Source organism: Saccopteryx leptura, chromosome 3 (genome assembly GCF_036850995.1).
Source record: "Saccopteryx leptura isolate mSacLep1 chromosome 3, mSacLep1_pri_phased_curated, whole genome shotgun sequence".
NCBI lineage: Eukaryota > Metazoa > Chordata > Mammalia > Chiroptera > Emballonuridae > Saccopteryx > Saccopteryx leptura.
In genome coordinates, this window is record NC_089505.1 from 67,703,597 (window position 1) to 67,729,149 (window position 25,553).

General features: G+C 51.0%; 1 protein-coding gene across 2 annotated transcripts in view; it reads left to right on the plus strand.

Annotated features, from left to right (window-relative positions):
* The first annotated feature begins 209 nt into the window (after nt 1-209).
* AP2A1 (adaptor related protein complex 2 subunit alpha 1) overlaps nt 210-25,553 on the plus strand; it is a 31,050-nt gene continuing 5,706 nt past the window's right edge. For both annotated transcript variants that reach the window (XM_066374033.1, XM_066374034.1), the window contains exons 1-10: nt 210-434; nt 11,004-11,072; nt 11,195-11,337; nt 11,463-11,656; nt 16,961-17,090; nt 17,713-17,814; nt 19,518-19,626; nt 24,521-24,671; nt 24,974-25,142; nt 25,294-25,431. In XM_066374033.1, the coding sequence (XP_066230130.1) occupies nt 368-434; nt 11,004-11,072; nt 11,195-11,337; nt 11,463-11,656; nt 16,961-17,090; nt 17,713-17,814; nt 19,518-19,626; nt 24,521-24,671; nt 24,974-25,142; nt 25,294-25,431 (1,272 nt within the window). In that variant the 5' untranslated portion in view covers nt 210-367. The remainder of the gene's footprint in view (nt 435-11,003; nt 11,073-11,194; nt 11,338-11,462; nt 11,657-16,960; nt 17,091-17,712; nt 17,815-19,517; nt 19,627-24,520; nt 24,672-24,973; nt 25,143-25,293; nt 25,432-25,553) is intronic.

Below are 25,553 nucleotides of genomic sequence, written 5' to 3' on the forward strand. Positions count from 1 at the left end.
GTAGTCGAACTCCGCCCGTCTTTTGGGCAACGCCCCCACCCAAACGGAAATAGCGGGGCGCAGGACCAATCGCAGCGGCGTGCCTTTGTCCTGAGGCCAATAAGAGAGGGCGTGAGGAAGAGCTCGCGTCTGAGCGGCAGTAACCTGAGCCAATGTACGGCTGAAAGCTCAGGCGGCACAGGAGAGGGGAGGGGTGGGGGGCGGTGCTGCGGCCTCCCAGCCCTCCCGCTCGCCAGCCCGCCCTCCCCCCGCGGCCGGCTCCGCTCCTTGGCGTTGCCTGGGGTCCTTTTCCTCCCGGTCCCCGCCTGTCAGCCCCCGCTGCGCTGTGCCCTGCCCGGCCAGGCCTGGAGCCGACACCGCCGCCATCATGCCGGCCGTGTCCAAGGGCGATGGGATGCGGGGGCTCGCAGTGTTCATCTCCGACATCCGGAACTGTGAGAGCGCGGCCGGGGGACACTAGAGGGGGGGAACATGAGATTGACGGGTTTGGGGGTTACAGAGGGGCCCGGGGGATAGAAAGCCGTTGCGGTCGTAGAGGGAAAGGATAGATAGGGCCCAGGGGGGAACTCTGAAGGGTGGGGAATGAAGGGGCTTAGGGTGTCCTAAAAGTGGCTCCTGTGGTGACGACACGGAGTGGCTAGAGGCGCCCGAGAGAGTCTTAAAGGCGAGGAGGTTAGTAAGGTTCCGAGGATGGGTGCATAGAGGTGTTCCTAGGAATGATAGGCTTAGGGGTCGTAATAGAGGAATCCCTTATGTAGACAGAAAGGGAAAGAGGTGCATGGGTGTGTGCGGGGTTCCCATGGAGTGATAGACCCGGAGGACGCCGGAGGGGACTGGGAGGATGTGAAACACTGGAAACCTAATGGGGCCGTGCTTGAGGGCCCGAGTGAGGGGCTGTCATAGAGGGAAGGGGCTAGTGCATAAAGAGGGCCTGGGAGTGATAGAAAGTCCCAGGGGTTTGAGAGGAGAGATGGGAAGGTGGAGGACTATAGCGGGACCCTGGTGAGGGGTAGAGGGGCTCCAGGATGGAGAATTGCTTAGGAGATAGGGCAGTGGAGAAGGGGATAGAAGGATTACTGAGTGGAAAGGAGGGACTCAAGAGGTACACAGGGGAGACATTGCAAGTGGAGATTCTCAGGAGAACCTGAGACAGGGACTGGGGGTGCTGGAATGGAGAAGACGTTATAATGTGGGGCTTAGGAGATGTTCCGGAAAGGAAGACTAGTCCGTGAGAGGGGTCATGGTTCAGAGAGCTGGACACTGCTGAATCTGGAGCCTGACCACATCAATATGGGGACAGTGATCATCAGCAGGAAGGATTGTCGTGATGATGGGAGGCCTGATGCCAAGTCAGCTCCCAATTCCTCGGCGCGGGTGGTGTTGGTGTTTGGAGCTGTCAGGAGCTTCAGAGGCTATATTTGCATGGGCTTTGGGGTCAACCAGACCTGGGTTTAAGTGCTGTCACTCCCTAACCATGTGACCTTGAATGAGGGACTTCACCTCTCCGCTTCCTCCTCTGTCAGGAGGGACTGCTGATCTTACCTTCCTAATGAAGTTGTTGTGATAATGTACGTGAACGGGCCTTTGCCCCATTCCAGGTACTAGACAGTTGTTGGTTGCTGTTCTTGTTATTTTGCTGGATCTGAGGAGTGGCCTCTGTTAGGTGCCCAATGATTATTTTAGAATTCAGTAGGTATGGAAGCACCTGCTGTGTATTAGGTACTCATGAAAAGGAAGGGTGGATTGGCCCTGGCCAGTTGGCTCAGTGGTAGAGCGTCGGCCTGGCGTGCAGAAGTCCCGGGTTCGATTCCCGGCCAGGGCACACAGGAGAAGCACCCATCTGCTTCTCCACCCCTCCCCCTCTCCTTCCTCTCTGTCTCTCTCTTCCCCTCCCACAGCCGAGGCTCCATTGGAGCAAAAGATGGCCCGGGCGCTGGGGATGGCTCCTTGGCCTCTGCCCCAGGCGCTAGAGTGGCTCTGGTCGCAACAGAGCGACGACCAGAGGAGCAGAGCATCGCCCCCTGGTGGGAAGAGCGTCACCCCCTGGTGGGCGTACCGGGTGGATCCCGGTCGGGCGCATGCGGGAGCCTGTCTGGCTGTCTCTCCCCGTTTCTAGCTTCAGAAAAATACAAAAAAAAAAAAAAAAGGAAAAAAAAAAAAAAGGAAGGGTGGAAACTATTGGGTATCAGGTGAAGAGATGCTATGGTTATGGAAAGAGGTGGACCTATGAGGGGTTGTGAGCTAGGTGGGGGGAACAGCTGTTAGAAGCTGATGTGCGTTGCCTCTGGTACCTGCCTGCCATGTGAGTCTTGGCAAGTCACTTATCTTCCCTGAGGCTCTTTGCTTGTCTGCAAACTCCCAAGATAACAGCATCTTCCTTTGAAGGTTCATTCATTCATTTGACAAATACTTTTGATCACCTGCCCTTGGGAGCACCATGGCATAAGGGAGATAAAAAATAAACACAGAGAACCAGCAATAAATGATACAGTATCACACTATGCTGACATATGAAGGAGTAAGCTCTGTGGATTTTGGAGGAGAGAGGTCCAGGCAAGGGAACAGTGAGTTCAAGGGTCCTGAGGTTGCACATGCTTGGTGTGTATTCACATAGGAGCAAGGGGTCCTATGCGGCTGGAGCTGAGGGAGGGAGGGAGGAAGAGAGATGGCAGCTGAGGGCAGAGAGGGGACAGGGATTGTGTAGGGCTTTATGGGTCACTGTGAGCACTTCGGCCTTCCTGGTTAGGCTGTGAGCACAGGAGGGATGTGAGCTAATTGATGCATTATTTTACTTTATTTTTTATTATTTTTATGATTCATAATTCCTCTGGCTGCTGTGAGGAGTACAGACTGGAAGCAGGCATGGAAGTAGAGAAAGAATTAGGAGGCTGATGCAAGCGTCCAGGTGTGATAGTGTAGGCTCGACAGGGGTGAGAAGGGATTGGGGAGAAGTGTTTGGGTTTGGGATCTATTCTGAAGGATTTACAAAGGGATTGGATGTTGTGGTGGGAAAGGAAAGAGAAGTCAGGCCTGTGTCACTATAGGACCCCAGAGGGAAGTTGCAGGACAAAGGGGAGCCTCCAACTTGGGGGCAGTGGAGGTAGTTTCACCAGATAAATTGGCGCTGGGGAATCAAGTCTTCCTTTTGTCATCAAGTATAGGATGAGTGGCTGGTATGTTTCAAACCTTATCATAGGTGCTGGGAACATAGTGATGAGTAGGAAAGACTTATCTGTGCCCTGTTAAGATGTTCACCTCAGCGTTATTTATAGTAGCCAAAAAATGGAAACAAAGAACCCAAATGACCATGGACGGATGAATGGATAAACAAATGTCCACTTATGCAATGGAATAATATTTAGCCATTAAAAAGAATGAAGTTATGATAGATGGTACACCATGGTCAAACCTGGCAAGCATCATTCTAAGTGAAAGAAACCATACACACAAAAATGTATGATTCCATTTCTCTGAAATGTCCAGATAGGCAAACCCATAGAGACCGAAAGTAGATTAGTGGTTGCCTAGGGCTAGGGATGGTGGAATGTGGAGTGACTGCTAATGAGCACAGGATGTCTTTTTGGGTGGATGAACATATTCTAGAAGGAGATGGTGGTGATGGTTGTGCAACATTTTGGGTATACTAAAGACCACTGAATTGTATACTTTAAAGTGGTAAACTTTATGGTATGTGAATTTTACCTTAATTTGTTTTCTTTTTATTTATATATCTTAATATCCTAAGTAGAAAAATATTATAGCTGTCCTAGGTTCAGTGAGGTAGAGGGCCTCAAGGTTGAGAGGGTGGGGGCTGTTGGCATTGCTCAGACAATGTGGGAGAGTTAGCCAGGCCAAGGGAGGTGGAGAAGAATTGTGAAGGTGGAGGGACAGCAGGTATAAAGGTCCTGTGGCCAGGGCAAGACTCTGAGCTAAAGCCTTGGATCTGACTCTGGAGAGGAGGACAGAGTGTTTGTCCTGAGATCACTGGAGGGTTTCAAGAAGGACTGAGGGAAGAGGAGGCAAGAGAAACCAGGATAAGGTGGGGCTCAGAAATGAAGAGGTGAGGAGGGGGAGGATGTGGAGATATCCTGCTGGAGGATCTGAAGAGCACAATGGAGTTCAGAGAGAAAGATCTAGAAGGAGATGCAGGGTAGGCTCTGAGGAGGGCCAGGAAGGGCAAATTCTGCAGATAAAGAGAGGTGAGGTTGAGTGCAGCCTGCGGGTGTGGTCCTGCCCTGTCTTAGCGGGAATGGGCTTTGCAGTCACTTATCTGAGTGGGAGCTCCCCAGGGCAGGGGCTAGAGCTGCCACTTCTGGGCCCCAGCTCCCCCCAAGCCTGAGGAGAGGTTTTTCAGGTAGTGAATGGGTGCTGTGACATTTCCCCCAACCTCTGGAGCATAGGCCCTGGTCTGATCCTTCTCTGGGTCCCCAGTTCTGCCTACTGCAGGGCCTGGCCCACTGGAATCCTCAGGAGATGTTTGCCCTTTGAATGAATGAGTAAATGAACAAATAAACTAACCTTTCCTGAGTACCGATTGAGTGCCAGACACTGTTCTAGGAAATAGAACCACAACAGTGAACCAAAGTCCCCTCTCTGGGGTTCACATTGTAGGAGGGCAGATGGGCCAATATTCAAGTAAGTATGCAGTACTCAGGTGTTCAGGCAGGCGGCAGAGGGTGTTGGAGGAAAATAAGGCAGGTAAGGGGGGGTGTAGGGACAAGTTTAAGGATGATGTTCTTATAGTCTGGTCAGAGTCTTCTGAAAAGGTGGTGGTCGGAGCAAAGAATCGAATTTAGTGGGTGAATTGGCCTGCATAAATTTGGAGGGCATTTTTGGCAGAGGGAACAGCTTGTGCAAAAGCCCTGAGGCAGGACTGTGCTTGAAGTGGAAGAGGAGTTCACTGAGAAGGAGAAAGAGGTTAGGGGATAGAGGGGGAGGTTTTTTTTTTTTTTTTTTTTTGCATTTTTCTGAAGCTGGAAACAGGGAGAGACAGTCAGACAGACTCCCGCATGTGCCCGACCGGGATCCACCCGGCACGCCCACCATGGGGCGGCGCTCTGCCCACCAGGGAGCGATGCTCTGCCCATCCTGGGTGTCGCCATGTTGCGACCCTCCTGGGCGTCGCCATGTTGCAACCAGAGCCACTCTAGCGCCTGGGGCAGAGGCCACAGAGCCATCCCCAGCGCCCGGGCCATCTTTGCTCCAATGGAGCCTTGGCTGCGGGAGGGGAAGAGAGAGACAGAGAGGAAGGCGCGGCGGAGGGGTGGAGAAGCAAATGGGCGCTTCTCCTATGTGCCCTGGCCGGGAATCGAACCCAGGTCCTCCGCACGCTAGGCCGACGCTCTACCGCTGAGCCAACCGGCCAGGGCTAGAGGGGGAGTTTTGATCAGCGAGTGAGCTCTAGTGGATGTGCAGGGCCTGGAGGCTGTAGTGAGGACTTTGGCTTTTACTCTGAGCACAGTTGTAGCCAAGGAGGGATTTGGAGCAGAGAAGGGACAGGATTGGACTCAGATTTTTTTTTTAAATTATTTATTTATTTATTCATTTTTTTAGAGAGGAGAGGGAGAGACAGAGAGAGAAAGAGGAGAGACAGAGAGAGAGAAGAGGGGGAGGAGCTGGAAGCATCAACTCCCATATGTGCCTTGACCAGGCAAGCCCAGGGTTTCGAACTGGCGACCTCAGCATTTCCAGGTTGACGCTTTATCCACTGCGCCACCACAGGTCAGGCTGGACTCAGATTTTTACAGGAGACCTGTGGCCATTGGGCAGAGAACTGAAAGAATGAGCCCCTCTTTGGTGGTTCTCCATCATTAGTGTGATGTTGAGGACCCCTCCCCCACAGTTGCCTTCAACACCTTCCCTGTACCAGGACTGCTCTGGACCCTGTGGATGCCACTAGGAGTGGAGCCGCCACACCTCCCTGCCCCTAGGACTGGCCTTGTGATCTATTGAGGGTTTACAGCTGAGCATGTGTACCTTAATGTTGGGGGCGACTCAGGGAGGGTATTTTGCAGCTGCCCTCCAGCTGGGGAATGACAGTGTGTGACTTGGTTGCTCAAGGAGAATTTTTTCTTTCTCAGGAATGGTGATGACTTGGATAACGAGCACAGTCTAACCCTGCTCCAAAAAGATAAAACAGTGAAAAGAACTTTACTGTAGCTTTTAAATGACTGATGGGACAGTTTGTGTTCCTTTCTCAATTCAAAGGCTGCATTTTCATTGGAAATATTTGCTTTTTATTAAGAGTTCATAAAACTTAGATTCATAGGGTACTCAAGTTATTTTAAACATACTTTTGCAGTAGCTGAATGGAGGATTGGTTTCTTTCAATATAAATTTATTAAAAGTAAATAAAATTGGGAATTCAGTCCCTCAGTCGCACTGGCCATGTTTGCAGTGGCCTGTGGCCACATGTGGTTAGTGACTTCCGTATTGGCCGCACGGGGCCAACAGATTCTGAGTTGGATCCTGGTTCAGAGTCAGCAAGCATCATCTCCCAGAGTCCTCTCTGAGGACCCAGGGCTGCTTGGATTTCTGTGGGAGACCTATGAAGGCAGGATTGTATAGATGGAAACATTGTTACCTTGTGTTGTAAATAGTTGTCTATGGCTCTGGAGACTCTTGCAGTGAGAGACCTGACTATACCTGTGTTACCTTCATAAAAATGCTTTGGTTTCGGGGGGGGGGGGGGGGGTAGAGTCGGGATTGTTGGGATGCCTTTGGTGGCAGTGACAGATCCACCCCTGTGCCTCTTAGACCTAAAGCCTTAGGAAGGGCTTTATCTCCCCTAACCAGAAGCCTCAAGGTAGGGCCCGTCCTCAGCACAGTCAGCAGTTTCCTGCTCTGACCTGTAGCAAGGGGGTAGCCTCTTTCCACTCACATGTCCCTTACAGTCGCAGCTACAGGTGGAAGAGGGCCTGCGTGCTCCCACGCCCCAGTATGCTCAGGAATCCCAGGAGGGGCTGCATGGTCCAGCCACACCTGCTGTGCTAGCCTGCAGGCCTTCGCAGAGGCTCTGCCCAGAGCACACTTGCCCTGATTTCTCTTGTGGTCCCTTTCAGCCTCATCCCAGGAGCTGATTCCAGCCTCCCAGCCCCCATTGTGTTTGCCTATGTCAGAGTACCATACTCAGAATTGCCCCTGTCAGCCTCCTCTCCAAGCTAGTAATCTCTAAGAGTCGGGCTGATACGACTTATCCCTGAGTTTAAAATGCTTGCATGCTTCTTGTGATGGTAAACTCACTCCCCTGTTACTGTCTTGTCCTGGATGCCAGAAAGCCTTTGCTTCCATTGCCACTCTGTTACAGCTGCCTGCAGCCCTTCACCCAGGGTGACCCTCGGCAGCACCGGTGCGCTGTCTCCGAGCACCCGGGCCGTCTTGCCTCTAGATCTTGGCAGGCGCTGTGTGCTCCAGTAAGACGCTCCCTCCAGGGCTGCAGCCTCTTCTCTTTTGGAGACCTGCTGCTTTGTTTACTTTGTGAATTCATTTCTAGGGTAAAATATATCAGTTATGCAAAAGAGTTTCAAATACATGTGGACAATTTAAAGGTTAAAGAAAAAATAACAGGCCCTGTCTGGGTTGCCCAGTTGGTTGGAGCATCGTCCTTATGCGCCGGGGTTGTAGGTTCGATTCCTGGTCAGGGCACATGCAGGACTCAATTAATGAATGCATAAATAAGTAGAACAGCCGATCAATGTTTCTTTCTTTCCCTTTTGCTCTCTCTAAAATCAATTTTTAAAAAATTTTTAAAGAAAAACGACACACACATAGATATTCTTTAGTTTTTATTTAAAAATTTTTTTTAATTGATTTTAGACAGGGAGTAGGGGCAGAAAGAGAGAGAGAAACATTGATTTGTTGTTCCACTTATTTATGCATTCATTGGTTGATTTTTGAACATGCCCTGATCAGGGATTGAATCTGTAACCTTAGCATATCGGCATGATGCTCCAACCAACCGAGCTACCCAGTCAGGGTTTAAATAGTCTTTGTGTGTGTGTGTGAGAGAGGAGGGGAGATAGTGAGGCAGACTCCCTCATGTGCGTTGGCCGGAATCCACCCGGCAAGCCCATCTGGGGCCAATGCTTTGAGTCCTGAGCTATTTTTAGCACCTGAGGCTTCACACTCTGAGGACTTCCCAGAGCCATGCTTGAACCAGTCCAGCCACTGGCTGCAAGAGGAAGTGGGGGAGGGGGTGAGAAGCAGATGGTCGCTTCTCCTGTGTACCCTGACCAGGAATTGAACCCAGGACGTTCATATGTAGGGTGAATGCTCTATCCATTGAGCCACCGGCCAGGGCCTAAGTAGTCTTTAAGTTGTCCATATCTGTTTGATATTGTTTTATGTGTAATTGAGTACATTTCTATGAAAATATTTTGGTATATGATTTTCATATAGATTTTTATACATATATATATCTATGGAAATATCTATTTAAAAAGCCCATAGATTATGTGTTCAGCATGATGAATTTTCTCTGATTGAACCAGCCCCCAGATGCAGAACCAGCATCCCTGCCTGGCTCCCTGGCACCCCTCATGCACCCTCCCAGTCCCCTCCTCTTCCCAGGGATAACCACCACTGGGTAACCCAACACCATATGTTAGTTTTACCTGCCTCTTGAAGCTTTTAATAGAGGTGTAAGTGAAGGCCAGAGAGGTCTCTAGCCTCAAAAATTTAATTGCTGTTCGAATATCCGTCTGTGGTAAAGGTTATAGGCACCACCTTTGTGATACGTGATCCATTTATAAGATTTCTTTTCTGGTCCCTACAGAATGGTTTTAGGCAGGCATTTGGAGCAACTGTGGTCATTCTCAGGAATAGCACAGAGCATGTGCAGTAGTGTCCGTGGGCCCTCGCTGGGCTTCTGAGCCTGGAGGGTGGTGCTGTCCTAACCTCTGGGCCAGCCGCTGATCAGGCACCCGTAGCATGTAGCTCTGGCTGTGCTGGCTGGTGAACTGCTCCTGAGCCCTCCTCGTCTTTCACAGCCTTCCTCAAATGTCCCCACCTCCCACAGCCTCTGGCGAGGCCCCAGGTGGTGCCCAGACAACCTCTATCTCTGAAAGTCTCATCCAGGTGTGGGGATGAAGCCCCCCACCTCTGCCCCACCAGGCCAGGGGTCCCTGAGGCAGGTCAGAGGCACGGGCTCTGACTGGGTCCTGGTGCCCAGCATCGCCCCTCTCAGGCCTGGCCGCCAGGGCCTCACGGAACGCGTAATTAATAAATGAGGATCAGATGGCTGATGGGGCCACACAGGCCAACTCAGACTCATTACTGAAGTGCTGGCCCTGGATCTTCTGGGTTCCGCAGACCACCCACCCACATCCCCAGGCCCTCCACTGCCTCCTGAGTAGGGGAGTGGGTCCCTCGGTGCTTTTTAGGGCCTTTATTCACGTCTTTGTGCCTTTTCTGAGCTCAGGCACTCGGTAAGCCTTGGAACATGGAGTTGCTACTTCAAAAATTGGCAGGTGGTGGCCCTGTTTTCACCTGGCTTCTGGTCTGGTCTGGGGGCCAGAGGTAGACCCAGACACCCATGACATATGCTCTCAGAGAAGTGACTCAGGCAGTGTGAGAGCCCAGAGGAGGCCCTCGAACAGCACTGTTCAGTGGACTTACAATGTGAGCCACACATGTGGGTTTTAAAAAAAATAATTTTATGGCCTGACCTGTAGTGGCGCAGTGGATAAAAGCGTCAACCTGGAAACGCTGAGGTTGCCGGTTCAAAACCCTGGGCTTGCCTGGTCAAGGCACATATGGGAGTTGATGCTTCCTGCTCCTCCCCCCTTCTCTCTCTCTCTCTCCCCCCCCCCCCCCTATAATGAATAAATAAAATCTAAAAAAAAAAAAAAGAATGATCCTACAAACGAAAAATATAAAAAAAAAAATTTTATATAGAAAATTAAATTTGCCTGACTTGTGGTGACACAGTGGATAAAGCATCAACCTGGAATACTGAGGTCACCAGTTCGAAACCCCGGGCTTGCCTGGTCAAGTGGGAGTTGATGCTTCCTGCTCCTCCTCCTGTTCTATCTTTTCTCTCTCTCTCTCTCTCTCTCTCTCTCTCTCTAATAAAAATGAATGAATAAAAAAATCTAGAAAATTAAATTTAACAGGGTGACATTGATCAACAAGAATACATTGGTTTCAGGTAAACATTTCTACAGCACACACTTGTCATTTTAACTTCTGTGGCCCCACTTTTTGTAGAAGGTAGAAACAGGCAAAATTAATTTTAATAATACATTTATGATAGCTAATGCACCCCAGATAGTGTCATTTTAACTTGTAATCAACATTTAAAAATTTTTATGAGTATTTCACTATTTTTTCCCCCACACTCAGTCATTGAAATCTGGTGGCCTTACCCCTTAGAGCCCACCTTCGTTTGGCACAGCCGTGCTTCAGGTGCTCGGGAGCCGCCTGGCTGATGGCTGCTGCCTCAGTCCGTGCAAGAAGTAGTTCGGCACCCACGGTCTGACCTGGTGACTGGGTGGCAGGGGGACCTTCACTGACGTGGGAAGCTGGGGAAGCAGGTTTTCAGCAGACACTGCGCAGTGGGGACGTGGCGGGGGTGACGGTTCTGAGGAACAGCTAGAAGGCAGCCGAGCCATTCATTCATTTATTCCTTTCTTTGTCATGTACTTTATGTCAGCCCAGTGCTGGGGCTGGTGCAGGAGTAACCAGAGCTGTGGGTGGGAACTGGGGCTCCCAGGAAGAGTACAGTTCAGGGGCCACAGTGAGAGAAGGAAGTCAGGGATCGGCCTGGTGTGGGTACCAGCCTTCTCCTCTGGGCTGGAGAGATCAATGAGCCTTGCTTATCACCTCCCTGTAGCTCCCAGCTCGACAGGGGGCCCAGGCCTGTCCTCGGCAGCAGGCGCAGGGGCAGGGCCCCAGGGTGGCGAAAGCTCTGCCCTTTCAGCTGAGAGAGACCTTGCCAAGGAAAGTGAGGGCCCGTGGCTCAGCTCTCCAGGTCCCTCATCAGCACCCCTGCCTCTCTTTCCCAGGTAAGAGCAAGGAGGCAGAGATTAAGAGAATCAACAAGGAACTGGCCAATATCCGCTCCAAGTTCAAAGGTAAGTGGGGGTTTGGACTCCTGGGTCCAAAGGAAGACGGGTCTGGGGGCTGGGACTCCTGGGACTTGCAGGTGTGATCCTTCCTCATTTTTCCTCCTCTTTCCTCCTTCCTCTGGCCCAAGGGGACAAAGCCTTGGATGGCTACAGTAAGAAAAAATATGTGTGTAAGCTGCTCTTCATCTTCCTGCTTGGCCATGACATTGACTTTGGGCACATGGAAGCGGTAAACCTGCTTAGCTCCAACAAGTACACAGAGAAGCAGATAGTGAGTCTGGGACGAGAGGCTGGGGCCTCACTCCCGGTTCTGAGGGAGGAGGGGTCTGGAATTATAGGCTTCAGGGCATGAGAATAACCACAATGTTCCCCTCCTCCACTCTCCCTCCTGTGCAGGGTTACCTGTTCATCTCGGTGCTGGTGAACTCAAACTCCGAGCTGATCCGGCTCATCAACAATGCCATCAAAAATGACCTGGCCAGCCGCAACCCTACCTTTATGTGTCTGGCCCTGCACTGCATCGCCAATGTGGGCAGCCGTGAGATGGGCGAGGCCTTTGCCGCGGACATCCCCCGCATCCTGGTGGCCGGGTGAGGAACCGGAGGCCTGTGCTGGGTGGGGTGAGGATGGGGAGACACGGCCCAGGCAAGTCTGAGGCTCCAAGAAGTTAATGTCACCTGCCCAAGGTCTCCCAGCCAGGATGTGGAGCTCACACTGAGCTTGGAACCCCAGTGGCTCTGGTGGCATCCCTGTCGTTGTGTCTTCTCATCTTGCCAAGCCGACTGGCTCGACAGTATGAGGCAGGTGCCCAGCAAAGCCAGTGAGATGTCTGTCTGATTAGCTGACCTTGAACGTGTAGCATGCACGTTCACATAAACGTGCCCACCCTTGGGGAGTTTATGTGTAAGTAACATAAGTTTAGACAGTGACAAATGCTCAGAGAAAAACAAAATGGGGTCGTGGGGGCTATGGGGAGAGACTTCAGGGAGACCATTGAGATGTCCTTGTTGTCCAGGACACAGTGATAAACTCCAGTTATGTAGGTGACAGCCGTCCAGAAATTCTACATCTTCTCCATTCATTCACTCAGCAAACATCTAGTGAGCATCTACTATGTGCAAGGCATTATGCCGATTGCTGGGGAAATAGACCTGACCAGAGATGGATGTGGTCATTGTCCTCCCAGCATTCATGGTACAGAATGGAGAGATAATGTTGATGGGATAATTGCAGGATGAAGCTTTTAATTCCTCTCAAAACCATGCTGTAGGGAAATGGAGCCCCTAAGGGCATTCGTAGGGGAACCTGACCTAACCTGCAGGATCAGGGAGGGCTTCCCAGAGGAAGTGGCATCAGGCTGAGGCCTCCATGAGGAGGAATCGTTGGCTGTGGAAAGGGGAATGACGTGGAGGGCTGTGACTGCTGCAGCAGGAGGTCATCCAGCAAATATTTCTGAAGCATCTGCACTGTGGGCATTAAGCAGGAGGCAGGAGTGAGCAGCCAGGACCATTGTGCCCACCCTTGGGGAGTTTATGTGTAAGTAACATAAGTTTAGACAGTGACAAATGCTCAGAGAAAAACAAAATGGGGTCGTGGGGGCTATGGGGAGAGACTTCAGGGAGACCATTGAGATGTCCTTGTTGTCCAGGACACAGCTGACGGTGGCTGGGATGTGGGTTGTCGCAGTGAAGGTAGTTACAGGAGGACTGTGTTCTGAGAGTTAAGCCCAAGGGATGGGTTACATGAAAGTGAAAAGTGTGAATTTGAACAAGTGTGGCACAGTGAAGCCTGGGGGAGAACCAGGGAAGGGAGAGAAAGACCCAGAGTTGGGTTAGGCCATGTTGAATTTGAGGTGCCTATTAGACCTCTAGAGATGGCTGGCAGGCAGTTGGATGGCGTTGTCGGGGCCGGAAGAGACCTGCATGAGCCCACACTGTGCACAGAAATACCGTGTGGACCACATGTGCTCTTCCACTCTTCTGGTTGCCTCGTTAGAGTGAAAACGAACGGCTGAAACTAATTTTACTTACTTATTCCAGTCAGAGAGACAGAGACAGGGACAGCAGACAGGAAGGGAGAGAGATGAGAAGTGTCAGTTCTTTGTTGCCGCTCCTTAGTTCTTCATTGATTGCTTTCACATATGCACCTTGATCGGGGGGCTACAGCAGAACGTGTGACCCCTTTGCTCAAGCCAGTGACCTTGGGCTCAAGTCAGCGACTTTTGGGCTCAAGCCAGCAACCATGGGGTCACATCTATGATGCCACGCTCAAGCCAGTTACCTTGGGGTTTTGAACCTTGGTCCTCTGCATCCCAGGCTGATGCTCTATCCACTGCACCACCTCCTGGTTAGGCTAGGTGAAACTAATTTTAATATTTTAATTGAACCCAATATAACCAAAATCTTTTCATTTTCAACACTGAATTAACAAACCTGTCCACGAGCTATCTTACAATATTTTTTGTGCTAAGTCTTTGAAACTTGGTGTGTAATGTATACACATGTTGCATGAGGTGGTTGGGACTTGCCACAGTCCCTGTGCCCAGAAGCCCTGTGTGGCTGGGGACCAATGTTTTGGACAGTACAGGATGGCTGGTAATGAAAGCTCCTGCCTGGTGAAGTCCCTCAAGGCGGACATGAGCAGGGGAGAGGAGGACCGGAGGGAAGACGGGAGGATGGTGCACAGGGGGCCCTGGCTCAGAGCACGGAGAAGGGGCTTTCATGGAGGAGGCAGGGGGGTGTCATGGTGAGTGCTGCTGACAGTTTCTTCAAGACAGAGACAGGCAAGTCACCATTGGCTTAGGTGAGACAGAGGTCACACTGGCCACCCTGAGCCTGAGAACTGGGCACACTCTGAGGACAGAGGAGGACAGTGTGACAAATGTGTCTGAGTATAATGGGTGATGTTCCATTTTGTACGAGGGAATGAGTGCCAAGGGGCTGTGCCTGCGGAAGCTTTGGGCCAGGCTGGCCCTCAGTGCAGCCGGGGCTCTTCATGCTGGAACCTCGGCCTTGACCATGACTGGGGCTTGGAGGAACTTTTCTTTAGGTAGTTTTTTGTTTTGTTTTTTTTTTTGTATTTTTCTGAAATTGCAAACTGGGAGGCAGTCAGAGTCCCACATGCGCCCGACCGGGATCCACCCAGCACACCCACCAGGGGGCGATGCTCTGTTGCGACCAGAGCCATTCTAGCGCCTGAGGCAGAGGCCACGGAGCCATCCTCAGCGCCCGGCCAACTTTGCTCCAGTGGAGCCTCGGCAGTGGGAAGGGAAGAGAGAGACAAAGAGGAAGGAGAGGGGATGGGGTGGAGAAGCAGATGGGTGCTTCTCCTATGTGCCCTGGCCGTGAATCGAACCTGGGACTCCTGCACGCCAGGCGGATGCTCTACCACTGAGCCAACAAGCCAGGGCCAGATTTTTTTTTTTAAGTGAGATAAAATTCACATAACAGCCCTGGCCGGTTGGCTCAGCGGTAGAGCGTCGGCCTAGCGTGCGGAGGACCCGGGTTCGATTCCCGGCCAGGGCACACAGGAGAAGCGCCCATTTGCTTCACCCCTCCGCCGCGCTTTCCTCTCTGTCTCTCTCTTCCCCTCCTGCAGCCAAGGCTCCATTGGAGCAAAGATGGCCCGGGCGCTGGGGATGGCTCTGTGGCCTCTGCCTCAGGCGCTAGAGTGGCTCTGGTTCCAATATGGCGACGCCCAGGATGGGCAGAGCATCGCCCCCTGGTGGGCAGAGCGTAGCCCCTGGTGGGCGTGCCGGGTGGATCCCGGTCGGGCGCATGCGGGAGTCTGTCTGACTGTCTCTCCCCGTTTCCAGCTTCAGAAAAATTAAAAAAAAAAAAAAAAAAAAAAAAATTCACATAACAAAGTTTACTGTTTTAACCATTTTAAATGGTACAATTCAACAGTTTTTAGTATAGTTACAGTGTTGTGTAAACACCACTGCTGACTAATTCCGGAACATTTCCATTACCCCAGAAAGAAGCCCCAAGCCCATTAGTCCACTCCACATTCCCTCTGTCTTCAGCCCTGGGCAACCGCTAATCTACTTTCTGTCTCTATCCATTGGTCTGTTCTGGACATTTCATATAAATGAAATCATACAATATGTGGTCCTTTTCTGTCTGGTTTCTTTCACGCAGCATAATGTCCTTCAGGTTCGCCTGTGTTGCAGTGTGGATATTGAGAGAGAAGGGAGAGAGAGAGCGAGAAAGAAACATCAATTTGTTGCTCCACTTATTTATTTATTTATTTTTTGCTCCACTTATTTTTTATGCATTCATTGGTTGATTCTTGTATGTGCCCTGACCAGGGATCAAACCCACAGCCTTTGCATGTCAGAATGACATTCTTACCAGGTGGGCTGCCCAGCCAGGGCCAGAACTTCATTCCTTTTTATGATTGAATAATAAGATTCCATTGTGGGATGGACCACATGTTATTTATTTATTCATAAAAAAAGGTTCCACTTTGGCCTGACCAGGCGGTGGCGCAGTGGATAGAGCATCCGACTGGGATGCAGAGGACCCAGGTTCAAGACCCCGAGGTCACCAGCTTGAGCATGGGCTCATCTGATTTGAATAAAGCTCACCAGCTTTAGCCCAAGGTCGCTGGCTTGAGCAAGTGGTCACTCGGTCTGCTGAAGGCCCCCGGTCAAGGCACATATGAGAAAGCAATCAATGAACAACTAAGGTGTCGCAACGAAGAACTGATGCTTTTCATCTCTCTCCTTTCCTGTCTGTCTGTCTCTCTCTCTGACTCTCTCTGTCACCAAAAAAAAAAAAAAAAAAGTTCCACTTTTTGGCTATTGCATCTGATGTACATACACATTTGTGTGACTTGGCTTTCAGTTCTCTTATGTAGGTGAATAGCTGTGGAATTGCTGAGTCACGGTACCATGCCTTTTTCAAAAAGAAGAAACAGTTGCAGTTGAATTTTCCCTCATATTTCACATATTACCTCTCCATCTTCCCCTCCTTTCTCCTGGTCGCCTAAATCCGGTGGTTATTATTTTCACATACTATTTGTCCTTTTATATTTGGGCTCAGCCTCCCACGTTACATAGTTTTAAACTTCACCTAAATAGTGTCACAGTCTCTGTTTAACTTAACCAAGTTAATAAATAGCTCTTACTCCTCGGTTTGCTATTTGACTGGATGTTTTTCCCTGCCTGTAACTGGAGACGATAATAGAATTCACCTCCTTAGAGGGCTGTGGTGAGGGTTAAATAGTGTGATATGCAGAAGTACTTGGTACAGAGTGTGGCCCAGAGGAAGGGCTCTTGAGCTGTGAGCTGCAATGATGCAGGTCAGGGCCCACCATTAACCCGGCATTGTCTTATGAGCAGACCCTCTGCTGTTTCCCGGTTTTAATCTGATGACAGGCAGGCAATGTTCTTGTGCCATCACTTGGAACACCCCACGATGGGACGTTCTGTGCAGATTTTTGTCTATTCTCAGTAAGTTACTCAGTTTTCCACTCACCTGGAACCATGTCAGAAGGGCCTGCCATGTTCATCGCCGCCCTGTCTGTGTCAGAACCCTGAGCCCCAGCAGTGTTGGCGGTGTGCATGGACACTGGCAGCCCCAGCTAGAGCGTTAGCTCTGTGAGGGCAGACGCTTGGACCAGTCTGCCCACCCTTCTGTCCACAGTGGCTACAGCAGCGCTGGTGCCCAGTAGGTGCTTAATTAATAAGCTCAGAGCCAGGCCTGACATTGTGCTCTGCTGGTGACCCCACCAGGCTGCTAAGATGGGGGCCAGAGAGCAGTATACATGGCACCCTGGTCCACATGGGTTCCCTGCCTCTTGTTGACCACCCTTCCTGGGAAGAACGAGGAGGGAAGGAAGTGTGTGGGGCTAGGGTCGCACTGACCCCACTTTGTGTCTGTCCCCTGCAGAGACAGCATGGACAGCGTGAAGCAGAGTGCGGCCTTGTGTCTGCTGCGGCTCTACAAGGCCTCGCCTGACCTGGTGCCCATGGGCGAGTGGACGGCTCGTGTTGTACACCTGCTCAATGACCAGCACATGGTGAGGCCCTATGCTGCTATCCCCAGACCCTTCTCTGCCCTTGATGTCCACCTGGAGGCTCAGGGAGTCCCACCCCTGCCCTGGATGCCTGAGGCCCCCACCTCTGTCCCTCTCTTTACCCAGGCCCCTAGAGACCCTGGTCTAGTTTTTCCAGTACTTATTATTCACCCAAGTGTCCTGAAACCCTCCACCTTTGTCCCTGGCTGTCCAGGGGTCCTGTCCAGTGTCCACAACACCAACACGCATCCATCGCCTCAGAAATCCCAGCCTCTGTTTCTGACATCTGGAGGTTCCCCACCGCCCATTGCCTGCTGAGTCAGCATGGAGATGCTGACCTGTCCTCATCCCCAATATGCCCAGTTTCTCCATAGTCCCCACTCACTCTCTACCCTGCACCCCGATTCCTGGGCCCTCCCAGCGGCTTGTCAGACACCCAAGTGAGTGCTGGGCCTGTCCCTGAGCCCCAAAACACCACTGTTTTACCTGCACAGCCCTAAGCACACCCATCTTCCACCCCACCCCTGTGTGTTCCTGAGTCTCTGCTCTGAGACTAGCCTACATACTCATCCCCAGTCTGACCCGCCCATCAGAGCCCTGACATGCTGTCCATCTGCCCCTATAGGGCGTGGTCACGGCTGCTGTCAGCCTCATCACCTGTCTCTGCAAAAAGAACCCGGATGACTTCAAGACATGCATCTCTCTGGCTGTGTCTCGCCTGAGCAGGGTGGGTATTGTTTTGCCTCTGGCTGCAGGTGGTGGCCCTGGCATCTCTGTTCCCAGGGCACCTCTGTGGACCACCTTGCTTTCCCTGAGAGGCAGGCCAACTGGTAGTTAGGCCAACTGAACTCAGGCTCTGAGCTCAGTTCATCCTGGCTTGGCCACAAGGAGCTTCATATTTCTGGGCCTCACTTGTCCCTCCTGATTAATGGGGATACCAGTGCCCACCTTATAACAGCTGCTATGACTTAATTGCTCACAAAAATTAGGGAATATTTCAAAATGAATATGAAGCAATGAAAAAAGAAGCATTTTATTATTTTTTTTATTAAACAAGAACATCAGAAAAGCAAACGACAAGTCAAATCAAGACAAGGAAAGTTTCAGTTACGCAAATGAGATATAAATGAGATATAAAACCAACTTTTATTTCATTGGTGAAAATGCACTATACGAAAGGCTGAAAGTACTGAAGTATCTCCATGTTCCCTGATCTTGAAAGTGCACTTTGAAATATCCTTTAATTTTTGTGAGCAGTATTCTAATAAAGTATTAGAACAGGGTCTGGCACATGGCATATCTAGGAAGTGAGAGCTGCTGTCCTGGTTTCTTGCCTCCCTCCTACCCCCTGGGTCTCTTTCTTCTTCCTGCATTCTCTGCTTTTCCTCTGCTCCTCTTCCCAGGCATCTCCCTGGCCTCCTTCCTGTGTTTCTATCCCCATTCATCCTGTTCATGCCCCTGTCCTGGGAACAAGCCCTGAAGCCTGGCTCTGTGGGCTGACTGAGGGGGCGGAGGGGACACGGATGAGTCAAGCGTCGGCCTTCAAGCAGCCCCTGTCTTGTTGGAGGAAGGGATGTGTGGCAAGGCAGGCCGACTCAGTTACAGATTATCATTAAAGGGGTGGTTTATGCTGTTGTGGAGGTAGCATAGGGCTTTATAGGCCCCCAAAGGAAGCACTTAACCCAGCCTGTAAATCTGGGAAGTCTTCCTGGAGGAGGTGGTCCCTGCACTGAGGCTTGGCATAAATATAAGCATTTTCTGGGCAGGTAAGAAGAGGCCTGAATTCTCAAGCAAGAGAATAACACACCAGTTCATTCATTCAATCACTTTTCTATTCATTCACCACACATCTGAATGGTCCTGTGCACCAGCCTGGTGAGGGAGACACAGAAAGCAACAACGGGGTGGATAGAGCATAATACCATCATGGAGGTGGCACAGAGCTTGGTGGGAATGCTTCTTGGAAAAGGGGTTTTTAAGGTTGAATAGGAGTTTGCTGTGAGGAACCAAAGTCACACACCCTTTCACTAATTCTCCATCTAGTCCCTGAGCCTTTCTTGTGTCGGAGCTATATTAGGCCCGGGGACCCAATTTCTGCCCCTGAGCAGCTCCCAGTTTTGGGGGAGAACTGCAGAGAAGCAGTCTCCAGTGAGTGGCTATGATGTATGCTGGTGGATGAGGCCAGGGTTTGGGGGGTGCAGAGTGGGAGTCAGGAGCTCACAGTGGGGAGTCTTGACTGGCAGAGGCTTCCTGCCCGCCCGCCAACCCAGGCCCTGTCCCAGACCCTCCCAGTCCCTCTCCGTGTGCCCGCAGCTTCCAGCCTCTCCTCCCCGAGCCTCAGTGTCCTGCACCCCCTTGCAAAGGGAGCGTTTGCTCCACTCTATACTGCTGCTCCTGCCCACACCCTCACCTCCCTTTTCCTGCGCCTAGATCGTCTCCTCGGCCTCCACTGACCTCCAAGACTACACCTACTACTTCGTCCCGGCTCCCTGGCTCTCCGTGAAACTCCTTCGGCTGCTGCAGTGCTACCCCCCACCAGGTACCGCCCAACTTCAGCCGGGGACCGGGGCCTGGGTCGGGTCCCTCTGTGGCCGGGGCCTCCAACCCTGCTCCCCGGCTGCATCATGGGCAGCCCTGAGCCCTGGGTCCGGCCAGGAGGGAGACCACCCTGCGTAGCCCACAGAGTCAGACAGTCACTGGTGTCGGTTGATCTGGGGGCCAGGGTCTCTCTGAGCTGCACTCACACTCCTCCTGCCTGTAACATAGAGGCTGTTAGTCCTGTTTTATAGACGAGAAGATCCAGGCTAGGAGAGGGGTGGCCCTTGCCTGAGGTCACCCAGCAGTCCCCAGGCTGTGCCCTTTGAAGTACAGTAGCTCTGTTAGGGGTTGTCATATCCTCAGTGTCATGACCATGAGGCATGAATGAAGCACCCACAGTGAGCCAGGTCCTACATCGGAATGTCTGGTGAGGGGAACCGCCCCTGCAATATACAAACAGGGAAACAGGCTTGGAGATGGGATGTGGCCTTTCCGGGCCTGGCTAGTGACTGAGAGGCGGCACCTGTCTTCAGAATCTATGCTCTAAGCCCCTCCCTCTACCATGGCAGCCTCAGCTATCTGACTCACAGATAGCATTGAGGGACCCTGTGCCGAGATGCTCAGCACGTAGTAGCTGTCTGATAAACCAGTTCCCTTCAATTCAGCCCTAAATCTTCATAGCCACCCACTTGTATGCAAGGGTATCTCTGTGTGTCTGTGCGCATGTATGTCTGCATGCATGACTGTGTGCATGCCTATGTATGCATTGATGTGTGTCAGTATGCATGCATACCTGTGCATACATACATTTTTGTGTGGATATGTGTATGCATGCATGTCTGCATGTCTTTGCATCCGTGTCTTGTGTGCACACATGCCCATGTGCATGCATTTGTGATATATGTGCCCATGCATGTTTGTGCTTATGCGTGCATCTCTGTATGTATGCATGCCTATGCATGCTTGTGTGTGTGTGTGTGTGTGTGCGCACACACTGTAATTGAGTGTGTGATGTAGACAACTCCAAAGTTCCCTATGAGCCTATGAAGGCTAGTCATGTGGCCCTGTGGAAGCCCCTTGCCCTTTCTGGCTTTTTTTCATGCTGTAAAGTAGGGTTTGGGTTTAGGGAGAACCTAAGCCTACTTCCATCTCAGTAACTCAACCTTAAAACTTTGGGACGTGCCAGGGTAGGCACCTCAGCGCTCTGCTGCTGAACTGGGCAAGGAGGGCTGTCTCCAGGTCAGTTTCAAGTCATTTTTTTTAAGTGAGAGGAGGGAAGATAAAGAGACAAACTCCCACTTGCGCCCTGACCCCGCAACCTGTCTGTGGCCAATGCTCCAATCAACTGAGCTAGCCTCAGTGCCTGAGGCAATGTTTGAACCAGTTGAGCTACTGGCTGTGAGAAGAGAGAGGGAGGGGAAGAGAAGCAGACGGTTGCTTCAGGGCCCCACATGATTATTTTTCAACAAGTATTATGGAAAATTTTCCAACATACAAACAAGTAGAGAATATGCTTTTGTTTTGTTATATATTCCTGACATATTTACAAGGTGATTACAAACATGCTGTTTTGCTTTTAAACATTATACATTTCTCAAAACTAGGGCAATTTTCATTCCCAACAGAAATTTTCTGCTCATACTTCAAAGTAACAGTGATTTCCTAATGTTCTCTGATACTACATGTTTCCTGATTTCCCCGTAATATCTTCCACTGTCAGTTAAAACTAGGATCTAGTCAAGATACTAGTATTGCCTGACCAGGCGGTGGCGCAGTGGATAGAGCGTCGGACTGGGATGCAGAGGACCCAGGTTCGAGACCCCGAGGTCGCCAGCTTGAGCACGGGCTCATCTGGTTTGAGCAAAAAGCCTACCAGCTTGAACCCAAAGTCGCTGGGTCCAGCAAGGGGTTACTCGGTCTGCTGAAGGCCGCAGTCAAGGCACATATGAGAAAGCAATCAATGAACAACTAAGGTGTTGCAATGCGAAATGAAAAACTAATGATTGATGCTTCTCATCTCTCTCTGTCCCTGTCTATCCCTCTCTCTGACTCACTCTCTGTCTCTATAATAAATAAATAAATAAAAATTTAAAAAAAATACTAGTATTGAATTTGATTATTATTTCTCATAAATCTTTCTTAATCTGGAAGATTTACCCCCTTATTCCAGGACATTGGCTTTCACGCAGCTGTTTGTAACAAATTTTTTTGTGTGTGGCAGAGACAGAGTCAGAGAGAGGGACAGATAGGGACAGACAGACAGACAGACAGGAAGGGAGAGAGATGAGAAACATCAATTCTTCATTGCAGCACCTTAGTTGTTCATTGATTGCTTTCTCATATGTGCCTTGACCAGGGGGCTACAGCAGACCAAGTGACCCCTTGCTTGAGCCAGTGACCTTGGGCTCAAGCTGGTGAGCCTTGCTCAAACCAGATGAGCCCACACTCAAACTGGCGACCTCAGGGTCTCTAACTTGGGTCCTCCACATCCCAGTCAGATGCGCTATACCAAGGGTCCCCATACTTTTTACACAGGGGGCCAGTTCACTGTCCCTCAGACTGTTGGAGGGCCGGACTATAAAAAAAACTATGAACAAATCCCTGTGCACACTGCACATATCTTATTTTAAAGTAAAAAAACAAAACGGGAACAAATACAATATTTAAAATAAAGAACAAGTAAATTTAAATCAACAAACTGACCAGTATTTCAATGGGAACTATGGGCCTGCTTTTGGCTAATGAGATGGTCAATGTCCGATTCCATATTTGTCACTGATAGCTGTAACAAGTGATATGACACGCTTCCGGAGCCATGATGCGTGTGTCCCGCGTCACTGGAAGTAGTACTGTATGTGAGCAACGCTGCGCTTTGCCCCTCTCACTGACCACCAGTGAAAGAGGTACCCCTTCCAGAAGTGCAGCAGGGGCTGGGTAAATGGCCTCAGGGGGCCGCATGCGGCCCGCGGGCTGTAGTTTGGGGACCCCTGCTCTATATAGTGCACCACCGCCTGGTCAGGCCCACTGCCTGCTTTTTTAAAAAACTATTTTTATTTTTATTAATTTTTTTTATTTAGAGAGACAGAAAGGAAGGGGGTGGAGGGAGAGAAAGAGGAAGCATTCATTTGTTGTTCCCCTTAGTTGTGCATTCACTGGTTGCTTCCCTTGACCTGGGATTGAACCTGCAACCTTGTTGTTTTTGGACGATGCTCTAACCGATTGAGCTAACTGGCCAGGGCCCCCACTACCTGCTTTTGAAGAAACCAGGAGGGTGTCCCACTTTCTACATCTGGCTGTTTGCTGTCTTGTGTCCTTTAACTCTTTCTGAATTCCTGGTACATTTTTGATCTTTTAAAAAAATTTTATTGATTGATTGATATTTAGAGAGAGAGAAACATCAGTTCTACTTATTTATGTATTTATTGGTTGATTTTTTTTTTTTTACTTTAAAGAGATGGGACAGGGGAGCCTGACCTGTGGTGGCGCAGTGGATAAAGCGTCAACCTGGAAATGCTTAGGTTGCCAGTTCGAAACCCTGGGCTTGCCTGGTCAAGGCACATGTGGGAGTTGATGCTTCCTGCTCCTCCCCCCTTCTCTCTCTCTGTCTCTCCTCTCTCTCTCTCCCTCTCTCTCTCCTTTCTAAAATGAATAAATAAAATAAAATAAAAAATTTTAAAAATCATTTTAAAAAAAAGAGATGGGACAGGGAGAGGAGAGAGAGAGAGAGAGAGAGAGGCAGAAGCATTTATTTGTTGTTCCACTTAGTTGTTCATTCACTGGTTGTTTCCTATGTGTGCCTTGACTGGGGATTGAACCTGCAACCTTGGTGTATCAGGGTCAGACTCTAACCTACTGAGCTACCCAGCCAGTAGCACCACACTTTTGCTGGAACACTTAACAGCTGATCTGTCCACATGGTGCTGCCTCACATCCCAGGAAATGGCAGTTATTGGGGTTTATATGAGCTTGTGATTGGCCTCTGTCTCTCTCAGGCACTCAGACTGTTCCGTGGGAAGGCCAGGTTTCATGGTGTCACTGAGGAAGGTTCCTGAACTGTCTCTGCCTGTGATAAACCTAAAGAATATTGGTGCTGTATCCTGACCTGTGGTGATGCGGTAGATAGAGCATCAACCTGGAATGCTCAGGTCGCCAGTTCGAAATCCCAAGCTTGCCCAGTCAAGGCACATATAGCTGTTAGTTGATGTTTCCTGCTCCTCCACTATGCCTCTCTTCCCCCCACCCCCGCTCTAAAAAAAGTCAATAAATAAAATCTTTAAAAAGAGCATTGGTAGGCCCTAGCCGGTTGGTTCAGTGGTAGAGCATTGGCCCAGCATGTGGATGTCCCAGGTTCAATTCCTGGTCAGGGCACACAGGAGAAGTAACCATCTGCTTCACCTCTCCCCCAGCCATGGCTTGATTGATTCGAGCTCATTGGCCCTGGACACTGAGGATGGCTCCCTGGAGCCTCTGTCTTAGGCACTGAAAATAGCTGGGTTGTGAGTCTGACCCCAGATGGGCAGAGCATTGGCCCCAGACAGGGGTAGCCACGTGGATCACTGTCTGGGCACATATAGGAGTCTGTCTCTCTGTGTCCCTTCCTCTCACTTAAATTAAAAAAAAAAAAGCATTGGTGCTGCAGAAGGGGAAACTGAGACTCACAGGTGGAGCCTCTTGCCCAGCAGGGTCAGAGCTAAGCAGGATGAGAGCCCAGGTATGGATGGAGTCAGGTCCTCTGTTGGCATTTCTCCCACCTCCTCGGGTCACCTGTGGTCCCCAGAAGGGCTTAAGGGAGCAGAGACCCTGGCCTGCAGGTGCAGGCTTGCACGAGGTGGGAGCCATGGCACACGCTGGGCGGGCAGAGCGCTCAGCCCTGGCCGTGCCTTCCATTTCCCCAGAGGATGCGGCCGTGAAGGGGAGGCTGGTTGAGTGTCTGGAGACCGTGCTCAACAAGGCCCAGGAGCCACCGAAGTCCAAAAAGGTCCAGCACTCCAATGCCAAGAACGCCATCCTCTTTGAGACCATCAGCCTCATCATCCACTATGACAGGTGCCCACCTGGGGGCTGGGGAGCTGTGGCCAGGACCTAGACTACTTACTGAGTCTGGGAACTGTGACTTCCAGGTGGAAGGACGAAGCTGTGAAGTGTTACCCTTCCGAGTTGCTGCTGGGTCCCTTGTAGGAGGCAGAATTCCTGGCTCTCTTTATTTGGGCTCAGTGGCCTGGATGTCTGGGTCACTAGGCATGGTCATGACTGGGCTGGGGGCAGGAGTTAAACCTGGGTCCTGAGGGTGATGTGGGATGGCCCAGCCTGGCCTGAGTCCCCTCCTCATGTCTCTCTCTCGCTGGCAGTGAGCCCAACCTCCTAGTACGGGCCTGTAACCAGCTGGGCCAGTTCCTGCAGCACCGGGAGACCAACCTGCGCTACCTGGCCCTGGAGAGCATGTGCACGCTGGCCAGCTCTGAGTTCTCCCACGAGGCAGTCAAGACCCACATCGACACCGTTATCAATGCCCTCAAGGTGCGATCTTGGAGCCTACCCAGCCTCTCCATACCCACCCGGCCTTTGTGTCCTCTGCCTCTTCAGAGAGGCACAGGGCTTAGAGGCCTTGGGTAGCCAGCCCTATGCTACACGGAGTCTAGAACACACGGTACCTGTTCGCTTCCCTCAGACGGAGCGGGATGTTAGCGTGCGACAGCGGGCCGCGGACCTTCTCTATGCCATGTGTGACCGGAGCAATGCCAAGCAGATTGTGTCAGAGATGTTGCGGTACCTTGAGACGGCTGACTATGCCATCCGAGAAGAGATCGTGAGTCCTGGGAGGGCTGGAGGCCTATATTCCCTGGTCTGAGGGGGGAGGGGCCAGGGGGCGGACTCCCAGGTTTTCAGATGAGATCGGGCACTTTCAGGGTGGTATGGCCGCAGACCCCA